At 50.4% G+C, this 22,822-nt stretch overlaps 2 protein-coding genes across 2 annotated transcripts in view; both read left to right on the top strand.

The window, feature by feature from the left end:
* Nucleotides 1-22,822, top strand: part of AGBL4 (AGBL carboxypeptidase 4) — a 1,058,495-nt gene that overhangs the window by 853,033 nt on the left and 182,640 nt on the right. The window lies entirely within an intron of this gene.
* BEND5 (BEN domain containing 5) overlaps nt 1-22,822 on the top strand; it is a 48,544-nt gene that overhangs the window by 24,275 nt on the left and 1,447 nt on the right. Inside the window, exons 4-5 of the mRNA XM_090269427.1 lie at nt 9,543-9,691; nt 15,407-15,620. Of these exons, the coding sequence (XP_090125553.1) occupies nt 9,543-9,691; nt 15,407-15,620 (363 nt within the window). The remainder of the gene's footprint in view (nt 1-9,542; nt 9,692-15,406; nt 15,621-22,822) is intronic.

The following is a 22,822-nucleotide window of genomic DNA, read 5'->3' as shown; positions in this document are numbered from 1 at the left end:
GCTGGCACATAGTAAGAGCTCAATGGGTCCAGCATTAATGATACAGGATCCTTTGAGGATGCACGTGAGACAATGTGTGCAGTGCTCAGCACATCAGAAGCACTCATTGTCCTACAGAAGAGCACAGGCGTGGTTGTCTGTCATATCTTAATCTTTGAAACCCTGTGTCTCCTGGAGATTGCTACTTTCCCTTATAAGTCCTCAGAAATCATATTTGAATAGTCCATTTTACAACTATGCCTGGACTTGACTTTAAGCTCACTGATATGTAGTTTATAGATTTCTCCCCCCACCCACATTTCCTGGGCATATTTTTATCTTCCCAGCTCACATCATGGACTATTCCTTTGAGCCCCTCAATTCTGCGGATAATCGATAGTCATGGCTCAGCTTCTTCTTTGCCAGGGCTCTCCTCCCGAGGCCTGTTTATCTCAGAGCTCTTTTCCATTTCCTTCATCCTTCAGTGTATTCTCACCAATAAGCAGCAGAGCTCATAAATGTTGGGCTTTGAGAAAGAACCTAAAAGGACGGGCAAGACATCAAGTCAGGTGAGGTTTTCTTATCCCCATTTAGCAAGGGAAGGCCCGGGAGGCCCATGGCCTGCCACCCGCTTCCGTGAGTGGTAGAACTGCCAGAAACCACAGTGCCCCGTACCTCCTTAACCCAAGGCCGGAAAATTCTAGCTGTAAGAACTGGAATTGTTTCTCTTAAACATACGGGACCGTCTTCCACTTGGAAGGACTTACTGCCCTGTTGACTGAATCAGAATTAGCCACAGTTCATGCTAGATTACTTAAAGAGCTGATTTCAGAGTGCAGGACAGTCTAAGACCCTCCTTCTTCTTTCTCCCTAGAGCTCATTGTTTTGGGGCAATGGGGCTGAGGGACAACTCTGCGCTGTCCCTTTGCTACCTGCTCGGGCAGCAAGAACATGCAAATTTCTGGGCGTTTCTCCACTGCCAAAATAAGAATGTGCCTGCTGGTCTTTGGCTTTCGTGTGGCCTGTGTGACAGGCTTGTTTACTGCTGGATTTGCCAGTCAGAGGAGCGAAGTGGGAGAGGTGGGCAAGTGCTCCTTCTGGGCAAGGGCTGGCCTCTTTGAACACCTGCTTTAGGCCTGAGGGCAGGTGCTTTTCTTACATAAAACAACCTCAGCAGTAGATAAGATCATCAGATAAAGCTCAAATTATCTTGCCTGAGGCCGCACAAACCAGAAAATGGTAGAGCCAGGTTTCAGGCTCAGGCCAGTTTCACTATTCCAGGCATCAGGCCAGCAGATCACACTGGATCTGGGCCCCTGGGCTTGTGCAGCAGCCAGTCTGCTGCCTGCCCCCTGCCTGCCCTCATGATTACACCTCCTTCATTTCCTGCCCTGTGCCCTGGAACAACCGGACTCTCGAGCTATTGGGTGGGATGTTTCCTGCCTAATTTAAGAGCCCACCGTTTCTTCACAGCTTTAACCTTGCCAAATTATATGTCCTCAAGATGCCAGCCAGAAAATTCCTAGAGTTGTTTTTTTTTTTTTTTTTAATAGAAACAATCTCTTTAAAGAGAACCTAATCCCACCTCTCATCCCCATCTTATGGATGGGAACACTGAGAGGAAATAGGACATGCCTACGCCATGTGGAATCTGAACAAATCAATCATCATGAAGCAGTGAGGATTAATGTTCAGCCAGGATGGATGGATGGATGGATGGATGGATGGAATCAGTCCACCTGCCAGGGTTCAGTAAGTCCCAGAGGCCGGCCACAGCCCCTTTGCTGTTCCAGGTGGCTCTCAGTTTGGTTGGAGGTAATTCTTAGAGTCCCAGCATCTCAGTCCTGTAAGGAGTCCCAGAGTCCACGTAGCGCAGCTTCCTACCCAGGATCCCTGCCCAGTGGTCACGCAACCTCCAGTAACAGGAAGCTCACTCACTGCCTCGCAGTGTAGCCCGTTCCGCTGCTGGATGCCTCTGACTGTAGCAAGATGTTTTTGTGCAGAAATGTTTATCGGACTCTTTAATGTTCCAGGCCCTGTGCTGGGCACCGGGAAGGCAAATAGCTAAGACCCAGTTCCTGCCTCAGAGGAGCCGCAGCCTCATCAGCAGGCGGTAGGGATGCAGTGTGCGCTCTGCTGTGCTCCTGGGCTCTCGGGGTTGGGAGAGGACCTAGAGGAAGGCTCCTTGCGTTGGGGCAGGCGTGCTGAGGTGGCTGGAGAAGGCCCCCAGACAAGGGACTAGTCAGATTTATCCAAGCGAAGAGGAAGTGAACGGTACCTCAGGCAACAGGAGACCCTGAACAGAGATTTGGAATTATGAGAGGCTGGCTTATCCGGGAACTGCGAGTGGTTTCTGGCAGGACTGTGCAGTGAAGAAGTAGGCAGTGGGGAGAGACGAGGCTGCAGAGATAGACAAGCAGCTAGAGACAACCAGCCCCTCCTGCGGGTGGTACCCGGGCTCCTCCCCACTGGAGTGACCTGGTGTGGGGCCCCTCAACCGGTGAGTTGCCATGGCCTCTGAATCAGGCAAATCAGTCAACAACCATGGAGCAAAGATGAGTACCAGATGGTGGTCCCCACTCTGGAAAGGTTCGTGGGTAGATTAAGCAAGGCCAAGGTCATGGACTGATTTGATTGGGAGCCATCAGCTGGGTGATGGAACTCTGGCTCCCCACAACCCCTGCCCTCAGGTGCTCTCTGTGCCTCAGAGCAGCCCCTCAGAGATCAGCCTGATTCCCACATAGTCCCACCACAGCCCCGCAGCCACCCAACCCAGCCTATTCTCGTCCAGGACCAAAGGCCCTTGCCCATGCATTCAGAGCCCGAGCGGGGCCCTCGGGGCTCCTAGCAGGGCAGACCCCTGCTTTCCGCACAGCCCTGCTGTTAGGCACAGTCTGAGCCCAGATCATTGGCTGGGGAGGGAGGTAGAAGAACCACAACTGAAAAAGCCCAGTTTCAGTTTTCTCTGGTCACCAGCTGGCAAAGGACAGGCTCAAAGCTCCTAGGGGTGAGTTGGAGCCTAGTGACACCCCCTCCTCCTCACTGCCCCCCTGCACCAATATGGGCCCCCTGGAAAGGTCAGGGAAGATCAGAGGTGAACTGAGGGTTCCACAGGTGGGGCATTATGTGAAAGCCAGTGAGATCTGAAAACTGCAGTTAGCCGAGGAGGTGTAGGGAGTGGGAAGAGCAGCCGTCTACAACCCTCGCTTGGAGCACTCCCCTGCTTCCCACTGGAAACAAATTACTTGACCTCTCTGAGCCTCTGTAGAGATTATGTTTTGCAGGACAACCATGAGGAATAACAGCTTTGGCTCACCCCGTGTGTAAGGAGGCTTGGTGTGTGCCAGGGACGTGGTGAGGGGTGCTGGGGATAGGGCAGTGAACCAGACCGTGGCTGTCCTTGGAGTTTCAGTTCCAGCCCAGATGTTAAACAATCAATCACAGGGCATTGGGGTGAAAAGTCCTACAAAGATAAAAGATTATTTTGATGGAAGTCTCTGAACAAAGAAGACAGTGTCAGTCACCTGTCCTTCTCAGGGAAAAGCATGTATGTCATTTGAAAGGGGCATCTGCAAGTCCTTGAAGCAGGGAAAATACCTTGACCCCCATGACCAGGGACCTGGGCCCTCTTCTCTCACTCCTTTCTGTTGTTCTGTGGTTTTGATTCCCCAATAGTCTGGCCACATTGCGGGGGCATCTCCCAAGCCCAGGATCTCGGGCTAGAAGTACTTCTCCTGCCTCTGCCCCGCAAAGCCTACTCTATAGTCTACCCCTTCCCCACGGAGGGTACTCAGAGAACGGACAGGGAAGGGAGGAGATCCTGAAGAGTAGCTGTTTACTGTGATCCCATCCCCCTGCCTGATACCCCTCCACCTTCCCCAGGCCATACTCACCCTTCAAAGCTCCAGTAAGAGCTCACCTCTTCCCTGAAGCCTTCCAGGACCACTGATCCAGTGGCAATCTCTCCTTCCCCCAATCTGGGCAGGTCCTCACAGTGCTCGTTTCCTGGTCAGTGAGCCTTGATTACATGCCACTTGCTTTAACCACATGATGATAACTACCCCACCCCACCCCTTCACACCCAGCAAACTCCTACCCATCCCTTCCATCCTCTGGAGACTTCCTAGTCTCCTCCAGATGTAGTACCTCCTCCTTTGCTTCTGTTCCCAAATCTGGATCCTAACCCTTGTTAGCAACACAGGGTGGTGATGAGCCATTGCCTGTCTCTTTCCACTGCTGGACTGTAAGGCCTAGCCCAGGACTGGCCCTTAGTAGATTCTCACTGAAGGAATGAGACCACATTTGTCCCCACCCTCACTGGAAGCATAATGGGACTAAGAAGCAGATATGTAGCTATGCAGCAGGTGAGAGTGGCTGATGCTTTTGAGAAGGGGTGATGGGGTTCACAGAGAGAGGTCTGGGCCAGCTCCTGTCTCTTTCCAAGACCCTTGTATACCCTCTTCATTGCTATGTAGCTGTTCTCAAGCTTGGGTCCTCTCACCAAAGTGGCATCACCTTTTTTTTTAACCATCTCTGGTGCACCTCTGCTGCACAGCAGGTATTCTGTGTATATTTAAGAATTTTGACTTGATTTACTTTGCATTTATGAAGAAACTAGAATTACACTGATAGCAGAGAAACTTCCTATTCACTTCCAGAAGTAAATGGCAGGATTTAGTACTTCTTTAGAAAAATCTAGTAGTATTAGCTTTTCTATTTCAGCAGAAATCAGAAATGGTATTCGATGTCCAAACATACATACTTTGAAGAAAGAGGTGATTTCTGAACCTCCTGGAAGTAACAGAAGCATTAGCTTATAGAAAAGGTTTTCAGAAAGAATAACGTTAGTCCAATTGAAGATGAACTAGAACAAAGAAATTCATTCATTTGTTGTGCCAGCAATCATCGGCCCAGCCCTTACTCCGGGCCACAGTTCCCATTTTATGGGAGAAGCTCCTGCGGCTTGAAAAGGTGAAGTATATCACAGGCAGGGTCTGCACCGTGATGTTTCACAAACCCAGTGCCTGTCCATCAGATCCCGCTGTCTCTGTGCGATGTAACGGTGTTTTGCGTGGGGAACTCTCATCTTCTCTAGAACTGAGCCGTCCGTGCCACATTTGTCCCTGGGTCTCCAGAGTCTCTTGCAGGGCCTCGATCTTGGGGTGCAGCGAGGGACTGTGTGACCACTGGCTCAGGCATGACTGAATGAAAAGACAAATACTACCTTTTATACTTTTTAAAGAGCTTCCTTCACCCAGTGGAGAGGTTTCTTGCCATGGGAGCTATATTTCCCCCCAAATAAACCTGAAGTGGATCAAAAGGCTCTTTTTTTATATTCCTACTCTTCCCACAAGTGAAAAAAGTTCCTTTGTTACTTAAAATATCTGCGCCAGATTGTACAATGCTGTCTCTTAGTGCAAGTGCTTATTATTGTGGCTAATTTGGTCACATGTGTTTGAAGAAGAACAATGCCTCAGAAATTTTTAAAAGCAAAACAGCAATCTGCAGCGTTTGTTGTAATGAGATGTAAATTGCCAGCATCGGGAGTAGAGCCGACCACAATATGCAATGAAGTGTTTTTCTCCCCTTCTTAAATTAAAAGCACTAGAGGCCCTTCCTCCTCTCCCCAAAGAAACCCTGTGCTTTTTTGTTCCTTTGCTTTCTGATTCTGTAATACCAAACACTTGGCTTCCCCAACTGATTCATTCCTTCACTTACCTGCCATTCCTGAGCCTCTGCCTGAGTCTCTGTTCCGTGCCTGCCTTGGTGCTAGGCTCCGCCAGGGGCATTATCAGCCTGCAGAATACCCATTTGCAGGTAGGGAAGTGAGGCACAGAGAGGTGAGGTGGTGAGGTCCTGCCGCTGGGATTCATACCCGAGTCCCCTGACAAACCCCTTCCGAGAAGTGCCTTTGGCTGGTCTGCCCTCCTTGCTGGGGCTGACTGACGCACCGGGCACCTTCTGTGTGCAATACCAGCGAAGGAGGCAGGTGCAGAGAGCAGTGATAACACCTGTCTCAAACAGTACTGACCGAGAATGTTAGGAAATCGTTTTCTTTGCGAGCCAGAAGATCCCAGTATGATAGCCTCAATATTTTGGCAAAACTCCTCTAGCCCCTAGGAGACCAGCGTGAGCGCAGGGGAGCGTGGATGTGCCAGGAAGGGTAAGGACCTGCTCTGAGCTGGGCTGTGCGGGGCACTGGGGGCAAAAGAAGACCAGCAGGCCTCGGGCCCACAGACGCTGCCATTTAGTACTGGACTCACATGAGCCCACAAATGTAACACACGTGTGTGGGAGGGGTGGGGGTGGGGGCCTGATTTCCTGAGCAGCTGCTCTGTGCCTGATTCTGGATTAAGCATTTTATGCTTAATCTTCAGTCTTGCTAAATTGCTGTTGTCATTGCTTCTTTCAGGTGGGGCAACAGGGTCACAGATGTTACGTAATTATTGATGTGTGCAATACCTGTTGAGGGTAGAATTTGAACCGAGTGCTGTCTGAGCCCTGGACTCTTGACAAAAAGACGCAGTCCCTGCCCACCCTCAGGCCTCACGGTCTGGTGGGGAGACAGGCACAGAGGCAAACGAGTGCCCCTGATTATTTTCGGGAGGACAAAGCTTGGCTACCTGAGGAAGCTCATGACTCACCTTAGCAGGAAGTGGCAAATCCAGAATTTAAACTCCAGTCTCTCTGACTCCAAATTCCAAGCCCAGGGTTGGAGAGATGGACTTACCTCTGTTTGAAGGGATGGGGCAGCCTCATGGAAGAGGCAGCATTGAGTCAGGCCTTGAGTCCCTTGTGGAGTTTGGAGAGGTGGACATGACTGGGGGTAGAACAATCCAGACAGAGGGAACGGCACAAGCTAAGACTAGGATGCAGGAAGGAAAGGGGTGTGTGTGGAGAGGGCGGGACGGCCACTGAGTGGAGCCTGGCTGTGGGGAGGGCCCCATGGGCTGGAACCCCGCTCCTTCTGATGTCCCGTAGATGTCCCTCCATGGCCCTCTGAGCTGTCTGTTCTCCTGGCTAGAAGGTTCCAATGTCTATTTGACAACCCTAATTTCTATTTCATGGGCTACAGAAAAGTTTACAGACACTTGAGCACAGCATCCCACCTGTCCTTTCTTCCACCCCCAAGTACCTCAACTCAGCAGCAGGCTTTATTTCGGAATCTTTGCCCCCGCCCACTTAAGTCCCTTCCTCCCCCGCCACTCTCTCCCCTCTCTCCTATCACGAAGAATTCACTGACAGTCTGCAGGTGCCAGGTGATGTCCTAGGGGTCGGAATTGCAAAGAGATAAAAGCTTTGCCTTGAAGAGCTTCACAGTCTAATGGGGACAACGGATTAGCAAGTGACTGCAAACATAATTTGCTGCGAGTATTTGTAGAGACCTCCTGCCCCATAGGGATCAGAGCAAGGGGGACACACCTCAGCTTCCCTCTGAAGTCTGGCCGGGGGCTCAGCAGGCCAGTGAGATGGCCTTCGAGGCTGAGACAGTAAGGTACTGAGAGGTGCAGAGGCCTGGGGCAGCACAGTGTAAGAGGGGCCTGTGCAAGAAATGCACACCAGAGGCAGTGAAGAGGCTGATTGTCCTGGGCCTTAAGGAGGGTGCAGTGTGCTCCTTTTGAGGGTACCAGGAGTCTAAACAAGGAAGGCCATAGTTGTGTGATGGTCTCCTTGGCAGCCATGGTGGAGATGGATGGGAGAGAACCAGGCTGAAGTCAACATTGAACTGGATCATTCTCTTATTCCACATCTTCCTCTCAAAGAAGGAAAAGGAGACTAGAGAAAGGACACGATCTTGCCAGAGATGACCTGTGAGTCACTGGCTGCGTGGACCTCCTCTTCTGAGCCCGTTTCTTTTTCCTGTCACTGAATGTCAAAGCAGGAAGAGACCTCCCATGCCAACTCAGCCATGCCTTTTAGGGGAGATGGAAGTAATTACTTCCTTCCTGCTCTAAAAAAAGAACAAACACTCTGCTTGAGTTCATTTGTATCTCAGAAACTCAACCTGAGGTCTTACACAGAGAGGAAAAACTTTGGCATCTGCATCTGAAACTTTGGAATTATTCATTCATTGTTTTCATTCTTCTATCCATTTAGCAGACATTCAGAGAGCACCTCCTCAGTGCCAGGTGCTGGGACAAAGAAGAGAATAAGAGGTAGGCCCAGCCCTTGAATAGGGAACTTGTCATTGGGAGATGCCACCAGCGCAGTTAGGATGCTGTCAGTCCTTCACTCCACCAGCTTCTGTCTGCATCTATGATTCACTCACCTGGGGATGCACAATAAGACAGCAGAACCAGCAATGGGATCGACATTCTCTCTGCCAAGATGAGGCATGCTTGCTGCTCCCCAGTCATCTTGCATTCAGCTTTGTGCATGGCTCATGCTTAAATCATGGAGACCAGAGATTCTGTCTTGTGGATGGCAGTTGCCAGCCATTCAGGAATGATATTCTTATTGTGGGGAGCCCCGTCGTGAGGAATGTTAGTAATAAAATTACTGGTACCTTCCTACCACCAGCCAAAGTCTAGGATGTGGCAATTGAGCATAGAACCACAACCAGAGTATTGGTTGGGCCTTTAGTTTATAAAGAGCTCAGTACCAAGTTGTCCACATGGTTAGGGTAAGAGAAGGTTGGATCATGAAATTTCATTTGTTGCTTAAGTTATATGCACAGCCATGGGACCTGCTATGGAAGCAGCTAAATCTCTGATCCTAATCAGCTCCAGAAATTTTTGCATAGGGTGAATTTCTAGGATGCTCAACTCTGTCAGCCTTTGGAATTGCTTTCCTGCAAAAGTTAATCAAATCATTTGGTCTTATTTACTCGTTTTCATCCTGTTTCTCTGCCCTTTGGTAATCAAGATACGATAGGTGATTTAAAAAATAGTCCATCATTTTTACAAGCTAATGGGGGGAAAATATCTCCCATAGAAACACCACCATTTACCTAGCTTTCTTTCACTGTTTAATCTGCACATAATTTGTGTTGATTGCATTAAAGTAAGAATCAAGGTAGCTGCTGGATCAGGCAATCAGGGGCCTAACCTGTATTGTGTTTTAATTTCTTGGTTGAAATGCTCCCGTCTTGGGGAATGGGAGGCCTTTGCATTTCGACGTTTTCCTTAAGCTCTGTTCATCTACTGTGGCCTGTTCCACTTAGGCTGAAGAGATTGGGGGTTGGGGGGGTGGCGGTTGGCAAATACACAACTTGCATATTACAGCAATCGCACTCCTTCTCCACCCAGTCTTAACAGGACCTCTTTCCTGTGCAGGAAGCTGAGTCCCCTGCATTTCCATTCAGACAGTAACACCCAAGAAGAGTGCTTCTCATTCATACTTGGAGTCTAGTCCATTCTTGTCTTCCAGTTGCCCAACTTTTTGCTTGTGACATTCATACTTCATATTATTTCCAGGCCTGGGTTTAACTGTAATCCAATGGACAGAAATAAGTCAGTATATATAATTTTTGTGCCACTCTGTATTGATAGATGCATAGTTAAAAATATTTGCATTTTATTTTCCTTGGAGTTCTAGACAGATCTCTTTTCTTAACTGCCTAGGTCCCGCCATTGACTTGGAAAAAGTAAAGTCAGAATGTCTCGAGCCCGAGCCGGAGTTACGGAGCACTTTCAGTGAGGAAGCAAATACGTCGTCCTATTACCCTGCTCCTGCACCTGTCATGGACAAGTATATCCTAGACAATGGCAAGGTAGTGTTTCAAGCTCACTGTTGGTTCCCTGCAAGTGTTTGTAGTCAGAGCCAAGGCGGAGAGTGCGGTGGGGCTTCTGAGACACAGTTTTCTGGGCAGCCTCCTGGCCTGGCCCTACGCGACTGTTTCCAGAATTCACGTGTTGTAACTAGTGGACATTTACTGGAATTTTTCTTTTTCTCATCTTTTTTTTAAAAAATATTGGGCCAAAACAACTGTAAAACTAAATTGACATTTAAAAACAGCTTATTAGTGAGAAAGATTTTAAAAAGATAGTTTGATGAAAACTGTCCTACCTGTGAAATCGGATGCATAAAATTTCTAAGGTAAATGAGAAATGAACTGATTTACAGATAATAAGTCGATACATACCTGTTCGCCATTCGTGAAGTATCTGTATGTCCTAAGCCCTGTGCTCGATACCAGGGATGCAGAGGGAAATGAGACTTGCTTCTCCTTCCTCAGCCCCATTCACGCTGAATATTCGGCGGTGGTTAGCCCATATTTCCAGGGCCACATGTAACTCCTCAGCTTTTCTTTCAGACCCTTGGGGCGGGGATGGGGGGGGGGTCATGAAAGAAAACCTAAACACTATTAGTAATTAAAAGCAGTGGAATAGATGTGGAAGTCTTAAAGTCACATGATGACATAGCAGCAGGGCAGGAGGAAGACTGTTCTTCTTGGAAGATGGTTCATCTTGGAAGAGGGATACTGGAGCACTTTATCTAGGCTCTGCTAAATTCAGCTGTAGCGTTATATTCTCTGCCCCCACAGCGTACGTTTCAGACATCACCTCTCATTCACCCCAGAGAATCATCTGTGTCAGGGCATTTTTCTTGCCTCATGCTTCGAAAGGTCTCTGTTTATCCACTTGTGTTCCCCAGTGGGCTGATGAGAAAGAAAAGGTTGTTGTATCTGGGTTTGTCCAGAGGTAGCCCTGTGACTGGTCGGACGGAGCCAAAGTGAATACCGTCCAGCCGAGGAAATGCACCCTGTTGGTCTTCAGGGCTCTCTTGGGCCTGCTGCCATTCCCTCACCTCCCAGCAGGCGCTTCCTCCCCTATAGAGGCAGAGCTGATGGGCCAGGCTACAGGCCCATCCTGGGTTGCCTTCTTTCAGCCAACAGCCTTTAAAAATCTGCTTTGCAGGGCAGAGCTGGCATGACAGAGTGGCTGCAGGAAGCCCGGAACCTGACGTGGAAGCATAGCTCTAGATCTGACCTCCCTGTGTGACTTAGGGCAGGTTGTCCCTTCTCTAGGCCTCCGCTCCCCTGCCTGGGAAAGGCGGACGCAGCTGATGCTCCCATAGGACTTGAGTGACTCCAGCAGTACATCTAAGTTGGGTAAACCCTTCCCCCTTGAAGAGAAACAAAAGAAAGGACTATTCTTTCTTCCTTGATTTCTTTTTCATCATGATAACATTGTGGAATGACTAGAGACATATTTCCTATAGTAGCTTCCAAGAGAAATCTATTTGTGTCTTGTTTTGAAAACTGGACAGTGACTGAGAATTACAGAGACTTCTTTTTAAAGGCCTCACTTCCCCTCCAAAAAATGGGTCTCTTAAATCTGATTTAATTTTTTCACACATGACTTGCACAACAAATCTCGAAGGTGCCAGTTTTGTTTTTTTCTTTGGTTGTTGCCGATGTCTCACTAACCTGACTTTTGTTTGCAACTAATTTGTAGTCAGGCAGAGAAATGTGCTCAGGGAGAGCAGAGGAGGCAAACATACTGGAAATGGATGGCAGCTTCCCAGAGCAGCATCCCCTCGTCCCCAAAGCAGCCCTCATTGTTCTCGGCTTGGCCGTCATTTCTGTCCCTTCCTTCTCTCCCCTGCATGAACAAGAGCCTTCATCTCTGCAAAACCTAGAAGCGTTGGAATGGGATCTGTTTCCTAGCAGGAAACGACTTTTGTCCTACAAAACATTTCACAAAGACATTTTTCGGTCAAGTCCCATCCTACCAGATGCCATGTTTTTAATAACCTCCCTTGAGACCTTTTGCTCCAATAGCAAAGTGTGGTTTATGTGAATAGGGCTTGCCACAAAAGTTACTTTCTGATTTTGATAAAGTGCGTTGTTTTTCTTTTTCTGAGATATTTTATTTCAAAAACTCATCGAATAATAACACCACAAAGACCATTAAAGTACAAATAGTCTAATTTATACATAATATGCTTGGGGAAACACATCCAGTGAAGAGACTTGTCGACAATTGTACAACAGGTTAGAGGCAAGCAGGCAGGAATTGGAAGCTAGACGTTCTGGTTCCCAGGCCAGTACTCTTTCCAGTCTATTCTGTGGCATCCCTGAAAACTGGACATTGCTGTAGGTGACCCTGAGTTTGCTGACCTCAGGAGCCCTTGTCCCAATTGCCTGGCATATACCTGTGATTGGTCGTACCCACAGACATTTCTTTCTGTGCTGTGAAGGTGGCCTTGTACTTCAGCAAATATCAGAAAATATTTCCTTCTCCAAAACAGCAGCTCATCATAACTGAAAGCCGGTGCCCTTAGAAAATGATAACTATACCATCGTTTTCTTACTTTGTGTCCAGACTAGTCCTGATCACTTCATACGGGACGGAAGAGGCAAAGCCTCACCCCTCCCCATAGGCATGGACTGTGAAGGGCCGATTCAGGTGGTAAAGGCTCTCATTAGGCTAGAAATACAGCATGGATAGGACTTAGCCCTCGAGTAGTCAGGAGTGCTTTCTGGATTTTGGACTGGGGCTTGAAGGATTAGTAGGCTAAGAAGACATAATCCCTTCATTCATTCCTGGCCGGGGGAACGGTGAGAGCAAACATGGGTGGGGGAAGGCAGCAAAGGAAGTGAGTTCTTGGAAGTGCACTGTCCTGATGCTCCACTCATGTTACCCCATTTAATTCTCAAAACACCTCCACGGAGTAGGTGGTGTACTGCCTGTTATACAGCAGAGCAAAGGAAGGCTCAGAGAGGGAAAGTGACTCGCCCAAGATTCTCAACTAGTTAAGCTGAAGAGCCAGGACTGACCTCCAGGGCCCATCCTCTTCCTGTTTCCGCACACCGGACATAGAAAGGAAAGCATTCAGGAGCTTCCTAGAGTGATGGACACAGTAGGGAAAACAAGTTAGTAGGTTGGTTGGAAACAGGATTCTAAAGGGCCATTAAAGCCAACCGAGGAGATGGGATATGATGTGACAGGGAACGGGGAGCCATTCAGGATTCCAGGGGGTGGACGTGAAACTCTTGTGTCTTTCACAGACTGCGGAATTCATGTAGTCGATGAAGGAGAGCCGTGTGTTAGGGAAAGGAATCTGGCACTTCACAGGGGGCGGGGGGCGGTGGTGTTGGAGGCCGCAGGCTCTGGAGGCAGGAAGCCCAGCCTGTGGCTTTTCCCCTGGGATCCCAGTCTGCAGGGATGAACTGCACCGGTGCTGACCAGGGAATGACCCGGCAGGTAGAGAGGAACACTGAGTGGACATTGACAGATCTGCTGTTTCCGCCGTGATGCGCCGCAGCAGGAAGGCGGGAGAGCGTGGGTTCTGCAGGCATCCAGATTTGGGTTTGACTCTTGATTCTAAATTTTAATGATAGTATGTCTTAGGAAAAATAATTTAGTCCCCTGAATCTCTGTCCATGTCTGTGAAATGGGAATAATTTTTACCTATTTTTATCTCTTCAGGTCATTAGGTGGATAAGTAAATTGAGGGTACAATACCTGGTTCATTATAGATGCTCAAAGAATACTAGTGTCCCCCTTCTCTTGTAGAACTTTGGCTAAAATGAGTGTCATCTTTGTTTTAACAGTAATAAATTTTCAAGATTATGGGAAAGCAAGGCCTGGGGTAGAAAACAGCAGAGATCTTTGAAAACGCTAAGTTACCTTCCATCGCTATAGTTTTCTGATTCTGAATTTAATCCAATTCAACTCTCTTGTTTTTCCCCTATGTCTGGAAGCTTGTGTGGGTAGCTCCAGAGTATCACCAAGGGAGGTAACTTGGAGTCTGGCAGGGAGCAGCAGGGAACTTGTCCTCAGCATGCCTGATCTGGAACACATACTGCCCACCCGTGGCTTAGACTCAGAGAAAAGGCCAGACATGACCTTGGGCTGGTGCTGCCCGGCCAGCCCCAGGCAGCACGCCTCACTCCAGGGTTGCTTATCTCCCTAAGCCGTGTGAACAGGTTTGCAGTCCTGACGTTTGCTGAATGGGGAGGCCAGGTGGATCTGGTTATCTGATATGCCTGCAGAGGTCTGAACCGTCTTTTGAGCAAAAAGAAGTGAAGTCAGATGTTGCAGGTGGATTGTTTACTTACTGACAGCGCAAGTAGGCTGTGTTGCTTTTTTTTTTTTTAATGGTTGAAAAACCTCAGTAATTGGTGAAGGAAGAGTGTTGCTGGCTGACCTGTCTGCCCGCTGTGCAGCGCCCACCTTCCTTTCTGAGCCAAGCTTCAGCAGAAAGATCCCTAATCACCTCTGAACAATGGGCGTGTGTGCAGTCTGTCAGAGCAGGACCTCTCCCGAGACCTCTCCTGGCCACGCCATGCGGATGACCTCAGGCCCTTCTGAAGACAAGGACCTTTGGCAGAGCCTTTTCATTCCTCTTAGAAAACTTAGCTTATTAGCAGCCGTCTCCCCTCCATCCCCACTGCAGCCCGTGCACCCTCCATAGATTCAGCAGAAACATGACGTAAGTGGCAACGTCAGAGTCAAACTATTTTCTGATGATTCATGTTAGCAAATGTTTCCTGAGTTGTTGAAAGAGCCGGGAAGGAGAAAAAGTTTCAGAGCCTGTCACCCATTGCTCGAGCCTGCTGGGTCTTCAGCGTGTACTGATGCTGCACTGAGACTTCCCGAGCGCCGCCTGGCAGGACACCTAAGATCGCACTCTGTTCTTGGTGCCCTCAGAATCGGACCGGGACACTGTAGTTGTGTTTAATTTAAAACCGTAGGTGTTCCGAGCCAGAAGGAACTTAAAGATGAAACCTGATTCTTCCAGTTCAAGTTCTTGGAACCCTGGAGCTGGAGATGGGAAAGGACCTGCACAGACGCGCTCCCATCAGTGGCAGAGCCTGGCCGCCGTCCTCCCCGCCCCAGCTGGCAGGGTTTTCCAGCTTGGCTGTGCATCGGGATTCCCTAGGGAGCTCTAAACCAGCCTGGCACCCGGCCCCACCCAGATGGAACAGACGAGGATCTCTGGGAGTGGGGCTGTGGCACCAGGCGTGTCTACGGCTCGCCAGGGGACCCCATGTGCAACCGAGCAGAGAGCCATTGTGCTAGGAGGATACGCGTCCCAGTATGTTTATGTGAAAAGCAGAGGTATTTAGTGTAACGGAGAAAGGACTTAAACAGGTGTGTTCCTGACATTTGGTCAGGTTCTGAGCAGCCTCGTGATGACGTGAGTATAGTTTTGGATTCCAGGCCTGCATCTCCATAGTTGAGTGACTCCTGACAAGTTGCTTCCCCCTTTTCAACCTGGTTTTTCCATTTGAAATGGAAATAGTGTCCCAATACCTTCCTCCCAGGGTTGCCCAGGAGATTGGAGATGGTGGAAAGAAAGCACTAGAATAAGACCTGGTATTCAGTAAGTGAATATTATTACTTCCCTTAAAGAAAGCGAGTTTCGCATTTATGGAAAGAACCCCATATAGTTATGCAGGATGCCTTTTAAAGGACAAGTTTCCAGCTGCCATCCTGTCCGACTAAACAGGTGCCTGCGTCCTTCTCCCTTTCAGGTCCATCTGGGAAGCGGGATTTGGGTTGACGAGGAGAAATGGCACCAGCTACAAGTAACCCAAGGAGATTCCAAGTACACAAAGAACTTGGCAGTCATGATCTGGGGGACAGATGTTCTGAAGAACAGAAGCGTCACAGGAGTTGCCACAAAAAAAAAGAAAGACGCCGTCCCCAAGCCACCCCTCTCGCCTCACAAGCTAAGCATCGTCAGAGGTAGGTCACTGCAGTGGAGACGCCCGGCCTGGCCGCCGTCCTTCACCCTGCAAAGGACGCAGCAGGCACGATGCAGTTTTAACAGGCACTTGCTAAAGCCTCTCTGTGCCAGCCCCAGGCTGGGCCCAGGGACATGGGAGCAGAGAGGGGTCTTGTCCCACATTTAACAGAGCCAATGAGCTGCGGACATAAGACAGTGCAAAGAGCTGGCACGGGAAGGGGACAGATGATGGAGCAAGGAAGCTAGTTCTCGGGGGAGAAGAGCCATAGCTGGAAAAGCAGGGAAGGATTCCTGGCGAAGGGTCACTGAGTGGGGCCTTGAAGGATCCATCAGACATGGAGACACAAATGTGTAAGGAGAGATCCCTCTGGAGGCAGAAGCACCAGGAACCAGGGCATGGAGATGGGAAAGGAGTGCTGCTGGGTGGAGGAAGAAGAAAGGCCGGGGCTGGGGACACAGTCTGTGGAGTCCCAGCATCATGCTGGAGCAGTTAATGAGATGAAGACCCATTGAAGGGCGCTGTTTTTAGCTTCTCTTCTGGTGTTTGGGAAAGGCTGGAGGAAGGCAAAGGGACAGGGTATCATTTGTCTCCCTAAAGACATGACTATATCCTGGATGCTTTGATTTTTCTTCCTTCCTTCCTTCCTTTCTTCCTTCCTTCCATCCTCCTTCCCTCCCTACCCCGCCTTCCTCCCCTCCTGTCCTTCTTCCCTCCCCTATCTTCCCTCCTGCCTCTGTCTCTCCCACCCTCTCTGCATCCAGACACTAAGCTCTTATTCTTTGCCAGGCCCTCTACTGGGTATTGAGGACACAAAGAGGGATGAGGCACAGTCTCCATCTGTAAGGAGCTCACAGTCTCGTGGGGGAGATGAACACAAGCACAGCTAGTTCCTGTACAGATAATTCAACTTACAGAGACAGGCAGGGGAGTACATGGGAGCAGGGAGAATGCAATAGTAATTGCTAAGTATTCTGAGCACTGAACTATGTTTCAGGTTCTGTTTTAAAAAAAAAAATACTTTTACATATATTAACTCATTTAATCCTCTTAACACTCCTGCTGTTGACTACTATTATGATCCTTGTTGTGTAGCTGAGGAAACGGAGACACAGAGATGTTAAGTAACTTGTCCCGATCGTATGGCTTATCTTGTAGGGGCAGAGCCAGGGGTCTGAGTCAGGAGGGCTGGCTCAGAAGCTGTGTTTCTAACCCCCTGCTGCTATGTTTCGGTGAAGAAAGTAGGGCGCAGTCAGTCAACCACTATACTTTGAGCAGGTCTTGGGGCAGATGAGAAATATGTCCATGAACAAGGCAGGTAATTTCAGGTACCGGGGAGGGCTGCGAAGGTTGTCACGTGATGCAAACGGCCACAGGGCGCTGTGTCAGCGGCAGCGGTTGGCGAAGGCCCATTGGTTGGAGGAGGTGAATGTGAGCTGGATGTGGAGGAGGCAGCCCTGGGAAGGTCTGAGGGGTGCTGAACAGGCGAGACAAATGACAGGTGCAAAGGCCAGCACGCGGAAGGGGTGCAGAAGCCCCAGCAACCATGGAGTCATGAGTGAGGGGGGAGAGGGTGCAGGGAGGTGGCAAGAGCCAGTCTCATAGCCGTGAAGGACACAGAAAGCCGCCTGGATTGACTCTGCTAACAGAGGTCTTCAAGTCAGACGGTAACCAAAGGGGAGATCAGTTATCAGGCTGGTGCAGTGGCCTTGGGGAGAGACGGTGGTGCCAGGGACCAAGGTGATAGCAGTGACAGGCAGCAGAATGGCCAGATCTTGGTGTATTTCAGAGGTGAAGGTGGCAGGACACAGACAGGTTAGCTGACCAGGCTGAGGTCACAGCTACAAGGTTTCAGAGACTGGATTCTAACCCACAGCCCTAGATGCCAGTCTGGGGCTTGTGCCTCCCTTGCCTGGCTGACTCATGATTCATTGATTTAGGCAGCCACTTATTTTTAGACAGTCAGAGGTAACCTCTAGTCGACCTGCTGTCTGAAATGGTGGAGCTTAATATGGGAGGTCACCCTGAGATAAAGGCCCTCCTGGTAGGCAGCTGACCTCTGATTCCATGATACATGTTGGGATGTGAGTCAGCAGGTCCCAGGTGCCCTCGAATGACAGGCTGCCCTACCGTTGCCACGTGGTGTCCAGCCACCTGCTATGTGTCTGCCAGGGCACTAGTCTGACAGTATTGGACTCATCTCCGCATTCTCCTTGCCCAGCACAGGGCCTGTCACACAGGAGGAGCTGAACAAGGGACCCTGAGACCTGCAGACTGACCCCCTGACGGGCCCTCAGTGTGATGCCTTGTAAATCGCTTTCCCTCTATGGCTCAGTTTCCTTGGCTGAACATTTATCTCTTAAAGCAGAGGGCTGTCTCAGATTCTCGTTTGTAAATAGTTATGTCTGAGGTGTGAAAAGAAGTTATCGACCTTTGTTGACCAGTAAGCTGACTCTGTGGAGCCTGTGTGGCCACATAATGATCACAGCCTTGAAGTCCACAGTTGTTCAGTGCCTTTCAGATTCCGGGCCCTCCGCTGTCAGCTCCCAGTGCGGTGTGATGGACAATAGAAACTGGAGCCAGGTATCAGAAGCCTGGTGCTGAGCCCCGGCTCTGCTTTGGTTTAACTCCGAGCTTACCCTGGTTCATGTCACACTTAGTGTGTCTCCCCAAGCCCAGTGCAGCATCAGTACCAAGCAAATGCCTGGTGTCTCCACTGTACAGCCAGGATCACGGCCTTGTCCTGGCTTCCCAGTGGACCAAACAGACGTTTTTACTCTCCTTAAAGCCCCATTCAGATGATGTTCTATGCTGCTATGCTGGTCCCCAGTGCTACAGAATGATCTAGAAGAAAACACCTCAGCTTTGTGGCTTGGGGCCATTACAGATTCACTGTCTTCAAGCCTTCCTGCCAGCTCCTCCAGGTTTCCCTCGCTGGCCCACTCCCCGATATTCCAAGCTCTTTTCAAACCATCTCTGCTTTTCCCAAACATGGGAGCTCACACCTCTCTCAGAAGATGGCCTTGTCTCTTCCTTCCCCGAAAAAACGAACACCCACAGCTTAGAAACACCACACCTATAGACCTAACTGCGTTCCCCGTCCTTCTGCCCCATGTCTCCAAAGGAGAGTTTCGTCTCTTATTTGGGGCTGGCCATTCTCTTCCTCTGGATCCCAGCCCACCTGCCTTCCTAAGGACCTTGTTCCTGCAACTATAGTCCCGTTCCACTGGTTCCTTCTCAGCATCATTAGAATGTACTTCACTTACTCATTCCATAGAAAAGAAAGCACTCCCTGGCGGCCACTGCCACCACCCAACCCAGCTGCTGCCATGTCTCTCTCTTCCTTTTCACATCCAGGTTTCTGGCAAGAGTTCTCCCACACCCACTGCCTCTGTTCACTTGTAACGCCCACGCCCGCCACCGGGCTGCCACTCCCAGCCCTTCACTTCATCTGTTCTCGCAAGTTTCCCAGTGACTTCTCCTCCCTACGTCCAGGGCCCGTCTCCCTCCTCCCCGGCACTGTGGGACGCGGCCACTCCTCCCTCACCGAGAAACCGTCCTGCCTGCCTGGCTGCCTGTCCCCGGGGGCTCCCCTGCTGCGCTCTGCTCTGTCTCAGCCCTCTTCTCTCAGCCTACAAAGCTTTCCTCAGTGGAGCCCACAGCCCACTGTTCCCGTTGCGCTCCGTGTGCCCCCGGCCCTGGGGTGAAATCCACACCCCCCTCCTGCGAACCCTCAGACCTCGTCTCTCACCACCCGCCCCATTTCCCACTGCGCACGAACCGCAGAGGCCTCCCGACCCCACTGCCCCGGGGCCCCTCCTCCGCTCCGCCCACCTGCCCCTCCTGCCATCAGGAGCCTTCCCCAGCGGCCCGCCCGACACACCTGTCCCCCGCTCTCCATCCTATCACCCTAACCAAAATTTCAGCGTAGGGTTTGTTTGTTTAGTTGATACTCGCCCTTCTCCCCGACAGCCATTAGACTATAGGCTTTTTATGAGCCTCTTGTTGAGGGCTAGCATGTAATGATCGCTCAATATATATTTGTTGAATCAATGAAGGGCAATTCCTACTCTATATTTGACCTCAGCTCACACTTCTGAGCTCCTGACCCACCCGTCCCGGGCCTGCTGGCTCTCTCCTCATGGGTGCCCAGAGGACGTTGGCAAAACCGCCTCACGCACTGCTCTCTCCTGCTTCTTTCCCCCAAGCCTCTGCCCCTTCTGTGTGCCCTGTCCTGGTCAATGGCACCCCGAGTCAGGGACCCGGAAGTGTCTCATTTCTGATTTCTCCACATGCCTCCCCATCTGTTCTGCCCCCAAACACCATCCCTCCCAGCCCCACTGCCCACTCCTCCCCCAGGCGACACCAGTTCCTCCACTCCAGCCGCTTCCAGAGTCATCTCTCCAACATGTAACTGCGTGAATCTCTTGGGGAAAAAAATATGGTCTCGTTACCATCACGCTGTCGCCGCCAGTCCCAGGTGCCCGTTATTAAGGGTAAGCTTCGTATGTATCTTAATCTGGCCCCAGCTCTGGCTCCAGCTCGATTTTTCAGCAGTATTCCCTTGAACTCTCTGGTTCTTGCCGTAGGAACTGCCGTATTCCCTGAACAGACCTTGCTCTGTTGTGTTAGGGAATTTGCAAATGCTCTTCCCAGTGCCTGGAACCTGGTCGTACTCCCCACCCTACCCCTCACTGCCCGGCCCATCTAACTGCTCCTCAGAACCTTCCTTCAGAAAGCCTTCCCTGCCCCCTTAGCCCCGAGGGCCCTGGGCCTCTGTTCTCCTCTTACTGCAGCTTTGCCTCCCAGGAGGCCTGGGCCAGCAGCAGCCTTTGAGCACACACGTGCTTGGCTGCCATGCAAGGGCATGAATGAGAGGAGACTGACTTGCCCAAGGCCTTACCACTGGTCGGATCGGAGCCAGCAGAACTGAGCGCGCAGGCGGCCCTCCTCTCCCGAGCGTTTCTGTCGTCCTAAAACACAATGCTTATTTACTTACTTACTACAGCCAGGCAGGTTTGAAGGCTGCCTCCCATCCCACGTACACTCCCCGTTTTTGGCCTAATTATTCGCACTCTCCCAGATTGCATTTGACTGGCTTTTCCTCATGCAAGCTGTCTGCTCGGTTGAGATTGTTTGTGTTTATTTTGTGTGATTTTATCACATTCAGCCACGTTTGCCATATACAAATGGCAAAAGCCTTGACGCTCACAGGGTTGGTGAGAATTTTCTATTCTCTGATGCTACAATCACGTCTTTCGGGATAGCGGGGGTGGGGGAGGGGGGTGAACATCGATGCTGCTGTAGAAAGACTAACGCACGCAGGAGAGCTGGCGGAGACGCTCACTTTAGTGATAGGCTCCAGAAGGACAGTTAAACCTCATTGAGGTCGAATGACCTTTTGCAGAGTGTCTGAGTTTTCCAAATGAGCCCCATCATTGCGTTGTGGTTAATTTTAATAACTTTTTTAATAGGACACATTAGCACCATTATAAACCTTGTTAATTAAGCAGTAATCTCAAATGCTCCCTCACAGAGGGAGACATTCCCGGCAACTGCAGATGATTAATATCTAGAGTCTAACGAAAGCCTTTTCATCCCTCTAAGGGGCTGTTCAGTGCCCTCACTCCCCGAGGTGAGTGAATGGAGCTCTGGGGGGGCCTCTGGAAGACCTCCCTCCACATGCTCCTATGGCTTCTGCACCTCCTCGCACTCACTAGGGACTCTAGGGGCCACGGCGCCCATGCTCCTCCCTCCCCCTTCCCTCTCTTTTGCCTCCCTACCACCCTCTTTCCCTTCTGGGGACTCAGAGCTGGGAGAAGGTCCTGCTTTCCTAACTAGTGAAACTGAGACCCAGAGAGGCTCCCATGAGAAGTGGCACAGCCGCCAGATTTAGCCAAACAGTCCTCAGCACAGGTGTCTCCCTCATTTGCGTCCAGTTGGAGCAAGGTGACTGTGAGGGTCCACTTTCCTCTTGCCCAGGGCTGGGGGGGTGGGGGTGGGGGGGACGTGCCCATTCTATAGGGAAGCCAGTGTGGTTGTGGTCTTATTAGACCCTGCTGAGTGCTCTGACAGAGACAGACCCAGGCCGGTGTGCGAGCAGAGGCTGTGGGCAGAGTGGTGCATCCTAACTCGGTCTGGGAGGTCCCAAGAAGGGTGTATCGATCGGGAAGAACTAGGATTTAGGCAGGTGGAGGATGGGGCCAGGGTAATCTGAGAAGAAAAGAGCAAGGACTTGCGGGGTGGCCGTCTGGAGTGGGAAGGTGGATAAAAGCAGGGAGACTAGAGAGACAGAGCCCTTCGCTCTGTCTAGGTCCCTGTGGAAAGGCCAAGACAAGGTGAAGTGAAGATTAGTGGGGCTTGGGAGTGATCAGGAAGTAGTGGAGGTCAAAGACTTTTCAGGGCTTCTCTGTGCCAAAGCGCCCTCGGTGGGGAGGAAGGGGGACCCTGGAGAGAGAGCGCCAGTAGCACCTGAACCTGCAGCAGGAATGGCCCCAGCAGGCAGGCTGGCCACCTGCCCAGGGGAGGGTTCAGTGTGGAGGGCGGTAGCGATGGATCCTGCCCACATTCCCTCCCTTTCTCCTGGCCTCAGGCTGCTTGCATGTAAGTTCAGGGTTAACACAAGTTAGTCTCTATGATCCTCTCTAGCATTGACATTCTGCATCTGTCAAAAGATTACCTGCTATGGGCTGGCCCGGTACACCAGATTTTGTTTATCCTCCATAGCAATTCCTTCAGATTGGGTTGTAATTCCTGTTTTATAGGTGAGGAACCATAGATTCCAGGAAGTAAAAGGTCTTGCCCATGATGTCAAAGCCTAGCGGTACCTTCCCCAGCCCTCTTAAGTCCAAAATGTTTATGTCCCCTCTGGTTTTGCTGGAAAAACATTAACTGACTCATTCATTTAACAGATATTTATTTATTCTTGCCTTATGCCAAACACTGTCCTAGGTGCTGGGAATGAATAATTGTATATACATCAAAATAATTGTAACAGCCCATATAGGTGTAGGGTTCCTTATAGTTGGAAGGTTTGCAGGAAGTTTACCTCCAATGCCTCAAAGCAGCCTCAGAAAGATCCACCCTGGCTCGCTATCCTTGCGTGTGGGTGGGGAATGGAGGGTGATGGTGTGCACCAGGTCCCAGGCCAGGACGCGGGCTGTGGCCAGGCTCGAGCGGGCCTCCATCTCAGTAAATGGCAGA

Source organism: Furipterus horrens, unplaced genomic scaffold (assembly GCF_987537825.1).
Source record: "Furipterus horrens unplaced genomic scaffold, mFurHor1.1.pri manual_scaffold_3, whole genome shotgun sequence".
NCBI lineage: Eukaryota > Metazoa > Chordata > Mammalia > Chiroptera > Furipteridae > Furipterus > Furipterus horrens.
Note: the sequence above shows the minus strand (reverse complement) of the source record. Positions and strands in the feature narration are given on the sequence as shown.